The 12,861-nt window shown below is 46.7% G+C and overlaps 1 protein-coding gene across 6 annotated transcripts in view; it reads left to right on the top strand.

The window, feature by feature from the left end:
* Positions 1 to 12,861, top strand: part of tmem260 (transmembrane protein 260) — a 42,009-nt gene that overhangs the window by 14,503 nt on the left and 14,645 nt on the right. For 2 of the 6 annotated variants that reach the window (XR_008412643.1, XR_008412641.1), the window contains exons 4-16: positions 518 to 695; positions 938 to 1,051; positions 1,111 to 1,290; positions 1,353 to 1,393; positions 2,445 to 2,531; positions 3,702 to 3,810; positions 3,947 to 4,119; positions 4,488 to 4,659; positions 5,710 to 5,849; positions 6,701 to 6,877; positions 8,151 to 8,204; positions 8,429 to 8,513; positions 9,077 to 12,119. Coding sequence is in view for 1 of the 6 variants with exons in the window: in XM_053844769.1 (XP_053700744.1) it covers positions 518 to 695; positions 938 to 1,051; positions 1,111 to 1,290; positions 1,353 to 1,393; positions 2,445 to 2,531; positions 3,702 to 3,810; positions 3,947 to 4,119; positions 4,488 to 4,659; positions 5,710 to 5,849; positions 6,701 to 6,877; positions 8,151 to 8,204; positions 8,429 to 8,513; positions 9,077 to 9,331 (1,765 nt within the window). In the remaining 5 variants the exon portion in view is untranslated. Of the gene's footprint in view, positions 1 to 517; positions 696 to 937; positions 1,052 to 1,110; positions 1,291 to 1,352; positions 1,394 to 2,444; positions 2,532 to 3,701; positions 3,811 to 3,946; positions 4,120 to 4,487; positions 4,660 to 5,709; positions 5,850 to 6,700; positions 6,878 to 8,150; positions 8,205 to 8,428; positions 8,514 to 9,076; positions 12,188 to 12,861 lie in introns of those variants that run through there. The other 4 variants (XR_008412642.1, XR_008412644.1, XR_008412645.1 and 1 more) reach the window with 4 other exon arrangements.

The following is a 12,861-nucleotide window of genomic DNA, read 5'->3' as shown; positions in this document are numbered from 1 at the left end:
CCTTTCACCTGTAACTCTCTTGCTTTAGATGTAGATCTGAAGGTAACTATCCCTGCTTTCTCTCAATTACAGCAGATAAGATATAGACAATACTACTCTGCAAACTTCTGTGCTCATGCTCTTTGAGCGGAAGATTACGCCCTGCCCTTTAGCAGCTCTGCTTGATACCAAACTGTCTCTTAACAGCCGAGTCCTGGATGTGCAGCCCACTTCTCACCTGTACTTTGAAGGCTTTATCTGTCAAGTCAAATTGGATTGCCAGATTATCAAGGGCGCCAAGATTAGTGAAATGGTTCATTTCTTAAAACGGGATTTTTCACATATAACCCAGACTCAAGCTGAGCGTGCATACTTACTCCCTTACTCTCTGTGTACAAGTGCTCTTCCATCTTTAGCACGTAAAGTGTCAGGTTCGCTGGATCATGGAGGCACACCTGCTGTATACATCTGCATTTAAGTATTCATCGAATGAAGATCAGAATGAATTTGTCAAGGGACCAATCTCTTTCTCCCGTAGGTTATCAGGCCCTGGTCCTGGAGCTGTCTTGGCCGGAGGACTGTTTGCCGTGTCCAGGCTCAGCTGGCAGTGGTCAGTGGTGGCTGAGGTCTTCTCCCTCAACAACCTGTTTGTTGCTCTGCTTCTGCACTTAACCTCAGTGTTCCACTGTGCTGAGAACGCTGCGCAGAGAAGGAAGGTATTTTGACTTCCTGTTACAAATATTGATTAATAATACTCACGTGTAGAATTATTATTCTTTAGCCGAATAAATAGTTGGCAGGGGCAGACCCATGACACAAAGTCAGAAAAGTTGTGAAGTTAATTTATTTTTTTTTCCCTGTGCTCTAAGAAAGTATTAAACCTTGTGAAAATGTGTTTTTGAAATCACTGGTTACTTATCACTGTTATTTAAAAAAAGAAAAATATTTTTCTTGATAGATGTCATTGTGGGGGGCGCTGTTCTGTGGCCTTGGACTCAGTAACCAGCACACACTGGTGCTGTATGAGCTGGTCATCATTCCCTGGGTTCTCTACAGACTCTACTGTCACAGGGTGAGTCCTCTTGTGTCGCTTCACTTGAACATTTTAACGTCTCTCAACACTGACTTCAGGAGCTGAATTTCCGAGCCGTCTTCTCGCTCGGGGTCTGTTTCCTGTTGGGCTTCGTGCCGTACATCTACCTGCCCATCTCCTCGTATTGGAACGCGGCCCGCTGGAGTTGGGGCGACCAGACCTCGCTGTCGGGTCTGCTGACACACCTGCTGAGGTCTGAATATGGCACCTTCAGCCTGGTACGTGCTGCCGTCACAGATAACGTCAGTCTCACACTTACTAAGCTTTGTGCTTTTTGAAGGCCAAGTCGGAGACCGCCGTGAACGTGACCACCATGCTGAAGTGAGTGTGAAACTTCTTCTACTAATGAAGAGACTATTGTTCTCTATCTATCATTCTCCGAACTTTCACTTTTCACTGTCGTCCACTGCAAACCATCGAGCTGGTGAATGTGGAAAAATAAGTCGACTGTCACAAGAAAGTGGTTCTGCAGGCGCCAACAACTCTGCTCGCTGTGTTTTACCCAGCAAACCCCGGACTGTGTTCCAGCAGCTCAGTCAGCTCCGCGGTCCATCTCTGTCTTCTCTCTCCAGGCGCTTTTGTTCTACTCGTTCCACTCTCTCCCATCAAAGCAGAACTGAACCTTCTTAGAGGCCCAAATCGCTGTGTTCTGTTTCTCCAGCAGTTTGAAATGATCACTCAGCTCGAGTGTTTAAGCGTGACAAGCTGTGATGACAGACGCTGCAATAGAGCTGCGGAAATTGTATTTCCCCCTCCACTCCAGACCACCGCCCCCTCCCCACTCCGACTGCTCCTCCATCAACACTCCAGTCATCCCACTCCTGGTATCTGACTCCAGCTGATGGGATGTTTGGTGTGGCGGGGAGGGTGTACGTCTTAAGACCCCCCACTTTCCAACCCTGTCGAGCACGCACCCACAACTTACCCATCATTCCTGCTGCTTGACGGACAAGCACACCTTCAAGTTGAGGGAGAGAGGCGTACATGACAGGCATGTCGCACTGCAGACGTAAACCCACTGAAGGAGCTGACACACACAAACACACACACTCGCCAGTATACATTCCGAGATATAGAGACTCAATAAGCTGTCAAATAGAGATGGGTATTAAGGAAGAGGCAGGAAACTCTGTGTGACTGATGAGCGCTGTGAGGAGATGATGGGGCAGCGGGGGGCGGATGACACACTCATTCCTATCTGTCAATCCGATTGAAGGCAGGAGCGCCGGGTCCAAGGAGTTTGTTTTGATAGCGGATGGAGGGCATTTAATAATTGGTGTCCTTGAGTTAAGTCGCGGGGTGGGTAATTGAGTTTGTCTTTGGCGTCCGTCACGTCTCACGTCTCCGCTCTGCTGTGTTTATGTGTTTTCAGGGCCCAGTTGGACCACTGCCTGGCGGACCTTTCCCTTCCCGCTCTGGCGCTGGCAGCATCGGGCCTCCTCCTGTCCTCCTGGGACAGGTAAGGATGAGCAAGCTGCGCTCAAATCTCTGTCACACACATCTCAGCTGCCACTTCAACCGCAAATCTAATCCCCCTCCGGTGAAACGCGTGGAACAAAAAGCGCTGACAAAATGCTGATCTCGGTGAAAGGGAACACAAAAAAGTGCAGAGGCACCTCACTGTCAAGCTGTCACGATGCTCCGCATTCACTGCATTGAAGCGTGTTTTCTAAACATGTTTGTGCGTTTATGTGGATCGTGCGTTAGCCGAGGAGCCTTTTCTTTGCTTCCGTGGTTCCGGGTGGAGCTGGACATCTCTCTGCAGGTGGTGCAGCAGAAGGGGTCTCAAATAAGCCGTGTATTGGTGTTACAGACATCCTATCCGGACAAGCTTCTCTGGGACACTGTGCTGTTCATCACATGCTTGTGTGTTTCACTGTCTCCAGGCTTAAGGCACATGTTGAGCAATTCAATTTACTAAACGGCCACATTAGAAAATGTAACAGTTTCAACATATTATACTTTTGGTCAGACGTCCAAAGGACCACGAAAATCCAGGGCCGCACTTTGCCCAGGTCTGAGCTAAGGTTTGCCAATGCTAAACATCCCACCTCTGACACCATCATACAGCATAGATATCTAGCCCGTGCACTCGGACCTCATCCCCCCCGTTGGTTTCGCAGTTAGGGCGCTAAGTCTGCAACACAACAGCGATCCATCTCAGCTGCTGAAGATTCCTCCGACACTATTGTAGCCCATCTTACAAAGCCTTTTCAGATCATTCATTTTTAGTACCTGAAACATGAAACATTGCCAGTGGATGATGTTCAGATCTGCGCCCGTGAATCAATGTGCCCCTGGCGTCACCACATGAGGTGTCTCATGCTATTAAAAAGGCCTGATAGAAGTCAGTGATGGGTTTGGCTTCAGAATCGAGCAGTTTGATTTATCTCATGATGAGGATTTGTTATCACTGGGGCTTGTTTTCTTTCAGCCGTGTAAGTGCATTTTACAGCCGCTCCATAATGAGTTTGTGAGTCAGCAGTTGGCCCTGGCTCATTATGGCGGCGAGAGGAAATCAATCAGAGCCTCTCAGCTGGCTGCTGTTAGCGCTCACTTTTTCACCTTGCATTTGCGATGGACGGAGTCAGAGATCTTACGTCTGAACTCATCTGTTTTCTTCCTCCAGGAAGTGTTGTGCTGTATCCAGACTGTTCACCCTCATGCTGTTGCTCTACTCTGTGTTCTTCTCCTGGAGAGCAAACCTGGATGTCAGTCGACCTCTGCTTCTTGGCGTGGTGAGGATCAACATCCATAATTCCCTTGTCAATGAGCTTATCTTAGGTCTGTGGATTCAAATAAAGTTTGGAAGTTTCAAAGAAAGTGTGGTAAAGCTGTGTGGTAAATGGGTGACATGTATTCATCTGACTGCAGGTGGAGCGTTTCTGGCTGCAGAGCGACGCTGTGCTGTGTTTGCTGGTGGGCCTCGGCCTGAGCCTCTCGGTCACTGTGCTGGAGCGCAGGTTCAGGGGCGGGCGGCTGTGGAAGGCGGTCGGCTGGATCCTGACGGCGGCTCTGCTGGGACGGACGGTCCTCAACAACCACAGGTTTGAAGGCTATAGATTACCAAGTCTTTCAAGATGATTTCCCGAGTCAACCAGATTTGTTTCTGAACTCCACGTGTCAGTTTTGCTCGCCTCGTGGTTGCAGCCAGGCGCGGTTAGCACGCACATGCCTCTCAGCCAGCTCAGCTGTAGCTGTCCGAGGAGGCAGATTACACCGGCGCCCGACACTCATCACCAGCGGCTTTGATCAGAGCATGGCCTCGCTGTCAGACCCATCACACCTGTCTGGGGGTGATGAGACGGGAAGGGGCGGCGTCACTGACAACTTACCCTCACAGCACCTCAGAGTCACCCGCTGGAGTTAGCAGTGAGAGTCGAGCCCTTCTTAGCGTGTTCAACTCTCCTTCCAGGGAGTGTGATCAGAGCACCAATGCTGTGGTGGAGAAATTCGGCAGGGAGGTGTTGGGTTCAATCCCGCCAGACTCCATTGTTCTGACCAGAGGGGATCTGCCCGGAAACTCGCTGCGCTACCTCCACTACTGTCTGGACCTGCGGCCTGACGTGCGGCTGGTCGACCAGGAGGTCAGACACAGGAACACACTTAACGTTCTCAAGGAGACAGTCTTGCTCCAAATAACTAAAATATAATATCCTAAAATATAAAGAATATACATATTGGTTTGAATATGATGTGGATACCACACAGGGGAACTTAATTTTATGACAATAGATTATTACCAATTATTGTATTGAAAAAAAACTCTTTTTGCTTGAAACTGTTTTACCTGAAGCCAGCTAGCTATTTCATGTTGACTAAATATATTGTATGAACTTGAGTTCACTTGAGTGAACTTTTTATTTTTAGCATACATATTTCATGAATAATTTTAATAATTATTAGTGTAGGTTTATTAATGGATCTTAATAACTCACCTAGTTTTTTTAATAATGCTAGATTAGTATAAGTAACACAAACAACAAGTCATAGTCATTTTTGTCTGTATAACATTAATACAATTTGTGGAAAACAATATATTCAAAAATGTAATGAGAAAGGATACAATTAATGAAAAGCTAAGCAAATTCTTGGAAAACTTCAGAAAAATTGATGAAACGCCATAGATTACTTCCAAGTAGCCATTTGGATTTGATTTATCCAAACGGTTAGTTGTATTGATGGTTTTTAAAAAAGCATTATATGTAGCAAAACTTTAAAAATGAAAAATGTGACGTTCATACCATTTAAAAAAAAAAAAAATTGTATTAAAAAAATCAACGGGTATATTTGTTTTCGCTGATAAAAAAAATGAGAGTTTGTAAAAACATAAAATTTAATGTGAATGTAAAATAAATAAATAATAAAGAAGTTTGTGTCGAGGAAATAACGTACAAATAATGTTTGTAAAAATAACTGCTGCATGAATTATAATTGAGAATTCAAGCTTTGTTTGTGAAACATAAATCATGAAGAGATGTGCTCTAAAGTGCGGATTATTGCAACATATATTCATCATTAAATTATATTTTTATTGTAGTAATGTAAACTGTTTCTTTGCAGTTACGATGATTTTCTCATCACTGTGGTTGTTCTCTAACATTGAGGTTTTCCGTTGATAACGTTCTTGTCTCCAGATGATGACGTACTCCTGGTACATATCTAAGCTGGGACATCACCACCGCGGGGTTCGCTTCCCTGGACGCGTGTGGGACCCGGCCGACTCCGGGGAGAGAGGCGGCTTCAGCCTGCAGCAGTTTCTTTCTCACAACTCCGAGTGAGTCTGAGCTTTATCTGCCGAGATAAATCATCAAACAGAGGGAGCCTGTGAATAGAGAGCAAGGACAATGGTTCCAAAGTAGAAGTGGGTGATCTAATGAGCTGCAGATCAGTGGAAGCGCTCCGGTGTGGCCAGGAGATAAGTCTGTAAGGAAGCGCGAGGTCATAAACGATGAACTACACGAGTCGACTGATCAGCTTAATTTGTTTTAATGGTCCCATGTGGGACCTGCTGCTGCTCCCTCCGGTTCTTCCAGGAGGAGCCGAGGGTGGCTCAGGACCAGCAGGGGGCAGTGTTCGCCAGGACAAGACTCCTATTTGGGAGTCACTGACCTGTGGGATTAACCCTCCTGGCCCGCTGGGAATGTTTCAAAGCAGGTTTGAGGAGGATGAAGTGAAGTGCAGCGGTGAGGACCGACTATTGAAAAAGCCTTTTATAAGTCTAATAATGACTCTTTGTGTGTGTGTATGAACGAAACTTAGCAGTCATGCGTGACTTGAAGTGTTTGATATTTGTGCACCAAACCATAATAGTATAAGCAGCATATGCTTCTGTAACCTCAGTGAAAATCGAAATCACTGCTATCACTACTTTTATCGCTGGATAAATGGATCACTACCTCTCACCCTCTATTGGGGCGGGGTGGGTTAGATGATGGCATGATTTCCAATCCAAACTTGTGAATGGTAGCAATATTTCTCACATCAAAGCAAAACAAAAAACCTTACATTGTGCACCATCTAAAACGACATGGTTGCTCACTGTTTTCAAAAATGTTAGGTTGGCTTCCTTCCTTCCTCCTCACACTCACTGCTTCCATGATTGTTCTCCCTCGTGTCTCCCCACAGGAGAAACGTTTTGGCGTGTATCGGTCTTCCTGACGGCGACTCCAGCTGGCAGCGCACCTTCTCACGCTGGCCACTCGGTGTTTGTGACTTCCTGGTGCCACTTCAGAAGCAGTTTGATCCCAATAAGTGGGCCATCCGCACCCGTAACCTGTACAACTGGAGCGAGCCACACAACAGGTCAGCGTGTGTTCTCTCAACTGTACTAGTTGTTTTAGTCTTAGAAACCAGCGTCTTCGCTCGATCCTGTAGTGATCTGGTGCTCCTACTGCTATTTTCTTTCACTCTCAGGTGCGTTTTATTGAGTTTTTCTTCTTTATGTTTGTCAATTTATCTGTCACTTAGAAGCATTTTATACATACTTTGGCCCTATTTTCCCCTGCATTATTATGTTGCTTGCAACTGTCTGTAGTCCGCTGTGTCACAAGAAACTCTTAGTAGTAGACAAATCTTGACTGATTTCGTACTTTGCTCTGTTCTAGTCAGTTTTCTGACTCAATTTGGTGATAATAACCTCAAGATGTTGCACTTGTACTAACAATACCGTACTTCCAGTCATCCACAGCTGGAGCTCTGAGGTTGTCCTCCGTCCTCCTCCTCTCTTTGTGCCACGAGCCGGAGCAAGACATTAGGCTCTCAGCCATTTGAAAATGAGTCTGCAGATGAAAAATAATGAGTTCCTCATTGCTTTTTTTGTCAATAAGTGTGTCAAAAGTGGAATTAGTCAAAGCTACATCTTCCACTGCAGACGCCGGCAGCCCTTCATTCACTCACCGATCCACCGCTGAATACTGTGACATTATTTCCCGCACTCTCACGACAAGCGTGTCCGTCGATGCCCACAAGCCAAATATTAGATCCAGAACTGCGCTAAAATATTCTTTTGAAGAAGAGGTCAAGTGTTTGCAGCCGACAAAGTGGAAAGATTTGGTTGTAGCCCATGACGAATCCCTTCGCAGCCCAGGCGTCTCATGTCAACGTTTAGCTAGCAAACCCAGGATTGGAATGTAAATAGTCATTTAGCGTTGGAGTGGTTCCACCCTGCAGTGGTCAGTAGCTGTATGAAGTAGTCAGTCTGGAGGACTGAGGAAGTGAGCAAGAATTGATTCTTATTCAAACGTAAGATGAAATATTTGGGATATCATTCATTATTTTTGGGCACAATTTCTTCCAGCCTGGATCTCAAGATGTTGTTGGCTCCATCCTTCAGGTGGTTCAGGGTCTTGAATTGCTCTTTGGGATCCTATGATCCAGCAGAAATTCAAACTAGAACCACTGCTCCTCCAGGAGAAGCCAGCTGAGATGTTTCTGACATTTTGTCAGTGAGGTGTTGATATTTCTCAGCTAAGATCTCCATCCTAAGATCTCCCCAGAAGATCTTTCTAAAAGAGTCGCAGGAGGCCTACGTGGCTTTGCTTCCGCACCAATCATTCCCATCTCTCTGTGCTTCCAGTTTCCCTCCTGTGTCGTGGGAGCGTGTGGCCAACGAGGAGATGTGGCAAGCCAGGTGCAGTAAACTTTCTTCTCTGACTCGGCTCCTTTATGTAACATATCACAGATAATACTCTGCCTCACGGTGCGTCCCAGCGATCAAGCATCTCCATAAATCAGTCTTGTGTGCTGGAACATCTACATATTCCATTCGGGCATCTACATAAATCACTCCATTGAAGTGGTGCGTCTGACTTGGACTCATCCATCCAGCACTCAGCCTGCGCCATGCGTTTACAGGATGAAGACGGCTTTCTTTCTGTTTGACCTGGCGGAAATGATCCAGGGAGACGGACGCTCTGGCCTCTACGAGCTGTCTTACACGGTGAGTCCGACCTCACTTGACTGTTGACGCCCTCAAAGATGCGATTCCTCCTGACGTGGTTGGTTGTAACCAGTTTCTTTTGATACAGAAAATGAAAATTGCTTTATGCTACCCTGCCACTTGAAAGCAGAGTAAGTGAGTCAGTGGACATTTGTGACTCATGGGTTTATCTTCCTGTCCCGTGCACTGTTGAGCAGCTGTCTGCAGCTTTTTCCCCTCAGCCGTTGGTGAATTAGTGATCAGCCTTTGTTGTTTGTGTGTAATTTATTTATGAGTTACTTCTACTTACTTGTACTTATTACTGTTTATTTGTATTTTTATGTACAGGGGTTGGACAAAATAATGGAAACACCTTCAAGCCTTTTTTTAGCTTTAATGTGTTTCCATTATTTTGTCCAACCCCTGTATTTATTATTATGATTTATTTTTTAATGTATTTATTTTATTATGTTTTTGTTCACGATTTGTGCACGTTATTCCATAGGTCTTTGCTTGTTGGTGGGATCCTCACTGACCATGGCAATAAAGCTGATTCTGACTCTGATCTTGTCTGTCCTCTGTAGCTCTACAAGGAAATCGTAGACGTAGAATCCGACTACCCTCCAAACTGGGACAAGAACCTGGCTCTGGCTTGTGAGAGGCTTCTCCGCTCTGGTCCCCGGAGCCACAGTCCAGACTCCTTGCTGACCTGTGCTGCCGAACACTTCAGCCTCTATTTGAAGAAGGAGCCGAAGGATCCTCAAGCGCCGGCCATAGAATCAGCTATTAGCCACCTGCTCAAAGAGAGAGACAGAAACCGTCAGAGGAACACTACGTGAGGAGGTCTGGAGATATGGAGGCTTCTTCAAAAGCAGAAGTCAGTGATGAACTTCATGATGGGAACGTAGTTTACAGTGTATACTTTCTCATCTTTTGTACTGGGATGAATGGTACCAGATCAGAGTGAATGGCTGTCCCTACACCAACCAGTAATGCCTCACAACTTTTGTATCCAAGTTGACTGTTATTTGATTTTTGGTCCTGGGTGAAGGGTGAAGTTGGGGTGGTTTGCAATGCCTTGCTCCTTTGAATCATTTTAGAATCGCAGCGTGGGAATCAGGCTCTTATTTTCACTGCTAAATTGAGCTCTCCTGCAACATGACGTGGCTGAACGACTGGGTCTGGACTCAGCCAGTGACCACAGGTGAGTGTGGAGTTCCTCCGCTATATGAAGTGCTTTTGCCCTTTGGCTCAGCTCTTTCTTCACCATGACCAATGACTCCCCGCCTTCCATCTCCATCTTTTCTTCATAATGAAACAATGAAGGTCAAAAAGCGAAGACAAAGACCGTAGACAGAAGTAGTAGCCGAGGAGCGGACTCGGCGGTCGTGCAGTTCTGGAGTTGAGCGATCTTTGACTGACCCCAATCAAACATGTGCGTGCGCCCTTTGACCCCCGCCTGTTTGATTGCTTCATCATCGCTTTTGGGACTTCTCTCTCTTTAGCGCGCTGATTATTTCCGTCCTCCTCACATCAGGAGGAACGAGGCTGAGATTGAGGGGGAAACCCAATTTAGGGGCAGAAATGGGGGATTAGAGCTGCGGTTTAATCTGGGACAGACTTGTGCCACGCGGTCCTGTGCTCACAGTGCCAACAGTCCCCGTCACCCCCCCCCCAGTGTATCCCTCCATCAGTCTGTCTTAGATAGTCCCTTAAATGTTTAAAACTAATGGATTCTCTGAGGGTTTTTTTCGCCCTCGGGAGGGCTGCGCTGTAATCCCTGTGGATTTAAATGAAATGTCACAATGCCAGAGACCCTTTTAGAGGTGTGTGAACACACACACACACACACACACACACACACACACACACACACACACACACACACACACACACACACACACACACTCTCACTCACTCACTCATGTACACAAACATATAAGCACATGCATGATTTTGTGCCTGGAGTTTGCATGTTTGAGCCTTTAATAGACGGCAACTCTTTCATTCGTCAAATGTCTGGTTTGCGGACTCATTGGTGTGTAGCATTTGTGCGAACATGCTAACATCCTTCAAGTCAAGTCACACTAGAACTAGCCGGACACTTGAGTTACCTCTCAGAGGTCAGCAGCCGTCACCACGAACCGCCGGATTCCGAAGTGGATAGCGTTTTCTTAGAATGTAATCTGCTCTGTCTGGTCGCCGGCCCGGTTAGCATCTGTCAGCCGGCTGGATGATGAGTCGGCGCAGATGGTTTGATTTCTACTAAAGGGTTTTACTGCTGTTAGTTGTGTTCAATGCTTCAATAAAATCACCCTTTCTTCAAACACTATTTGTCCCCATAGCAGCAGATCTGGATCAAGTGGACATCCCTCTCCAAACTGAACTTTGTAGTTTAGGTGTTGAGAATTCCTCTCACTGCAGCGCTGTTTCCGTGGCTGCCCGAGTAATTACGTTAGTTACGTAAGTTCAGCAGAGAATAACAGTTACACGTACTTTTCCGCATGTTCTTCTGCATGTTCATGGAAGTCGCTGACGATGTGAGTTTCCGTTCTCATATATATATATTGTAAATAGTTATTGCGGGCGGTCATTGTTGCTGCGTGTGTGATAGTGAGTGCGGAGCTGGCGATGTTTATTTTTACTTTTACGGTTCGGGTGGTTGGCTGAAGTTACGGAGCAGGGCAGTCTCCATTGCCGTGTTGCGCTTTGCTGTTTACGTGTGTATGTGTCCGGGTGAAACAGCTGTGTGGTTGGGATTGTTTAAGTGTTAAAGATGAAGAACTTGCGTGTTTGTCTGATTTGAATGACGTAGTTTGTGCACTGCACTACCGTTTTATACAGTTCTAATCTCTCTGTGATTATGTTGTTTATAGAAACTACCTGTTGATCATTGCACCCATCTGGGAAATAAAAGTTTGGAACTCATCTGAAGACTCCAGTTCTCTGACCGGAACGCTGCAGCGGTCAATACTCTTCTCACCAGCAATCAAAGGGTTAAAACCCAACATTAGGCGTCGATTGTTTTGTCGTCATCTGTGTATACACTGTACCCTGTCTCAGGTTTACCTGGATCAGAAACTGGGGAGGAACTTGTGAGCAGGAAGAAGAATGTACTGAGTAACAGTGAGCAGGGGAAGCCAGCCTGTTCAGTACGAAACAGCTCTTCAGGATGCAGGATGACTGGGGAGCTGTCAGGTGTGTTTACACTAGCAAACGTCCCAATGATGGAGTCAAGCTCAACCTTGCTCCATTAGACGAGCGAAAACATGCTGGTATTTCTCCTCCAGACTCCTTCAACCTGCAGTTAGAAATCTTAATTGATGCTTGTAATGTGAAAATGTCCTCAAGTGCAATTCTTTGCTTGTGTTATGCTCCATTTCTACTTCACTTTCTTCCACCCCCCCACCTGTCTTCCCATAACCCCTCTGTTCCTCTTCCCCCCCGTCTCTGTCTCTGAGAGTCAGTTGCCCACCCTAAATCAGCAAGCTGCCGAGGATTGTGGGAACCCGTGGAATCGCCGTGACCAGGGATGCAGGCAGGGAGCCACGACAGCGCTGGAATGTGGGGCGTCTGAGGAGATAAGAGCTCCGTGAGCCAGGGAGAGGAGCGGGAGGAGGAGTGAGGGTGAGACAGAAGCAGCAGCAAGTCTGTGAATGGAGAGACAGAAGCACCATAAACAGCCAGAGAGCAAGACAGAGAAAGAGGGGTGGGGATTTAAGAGGGGGGGGGCACACTAGAGATGGGAAGCCAGCCTTATTCCTCTTTGCATTTCATTTACATCCCTGGCCGTATCGACCAATCGGATTGGGAGCAAAGCCCAGGGCTTAGGAGGGGAATAAAAAGACAAAATGTCTTTGCTGCTCTCATCCCTCCCTGATAATACCCTTTCTGTTTTTCTTTTCTCTTTCCCTCCCGTCTATAAGTAGATACTGTCCGAAATGCCAGCGGTAAAGCGACACCTCCGCGTGCTGTGGATCTCAGATAGACGTAGCGGGCGCAGGGGCTGAAAAGAGAGCTTTAGCTACTGGGCCTATCTCCTCTGCTCTCTCCTCGGCTGGATGGAGGCTCCGAGTGGAGGGAGGCGGCGGGTCGGAGTGTGTTGGGGAGAGAACAGTCGGGTGTGAGAGGCATGATACACTGAGCTGGCCAGAGATACTGCACTGACAGTGCACTCCAAAAAACTTTGCCCGCAGATCCCTTTCAGAAGCATGAGAAACCTGTTTCAAGGATGTTTAGGAGGCACCACCCAACGTTGTGCTGCTGGCCAACGTCGACTGCACACCTATTTTTAGCTTCTTGTGTGCTGAGTTGCTAGTCTTTCCGAGGCGGAAAACTGGCGGAGTTTCTTGTGTGTCCTGCAGAATCT

The sequence above is a fragment of the Synchiropus splendidus genome, chromosome 16, assembly GCF_027744825.2.
Source record: "Synchiropus splendidus isolate RoL2022-P1 chromosome 16, RoL_Sspl_1.0, whole genome shotgun sequence".
NCBI lineage: Eukaryota > Metazoa > Chordata > Actinopteri > Syngnathiformes > Callionymidae > Synchiropus > Synchiropus splendidus.
Note: the sequence above shows the minus strand (reverse complement) of the source record. Positions and strands in the feature narration are given on the sequence as shown.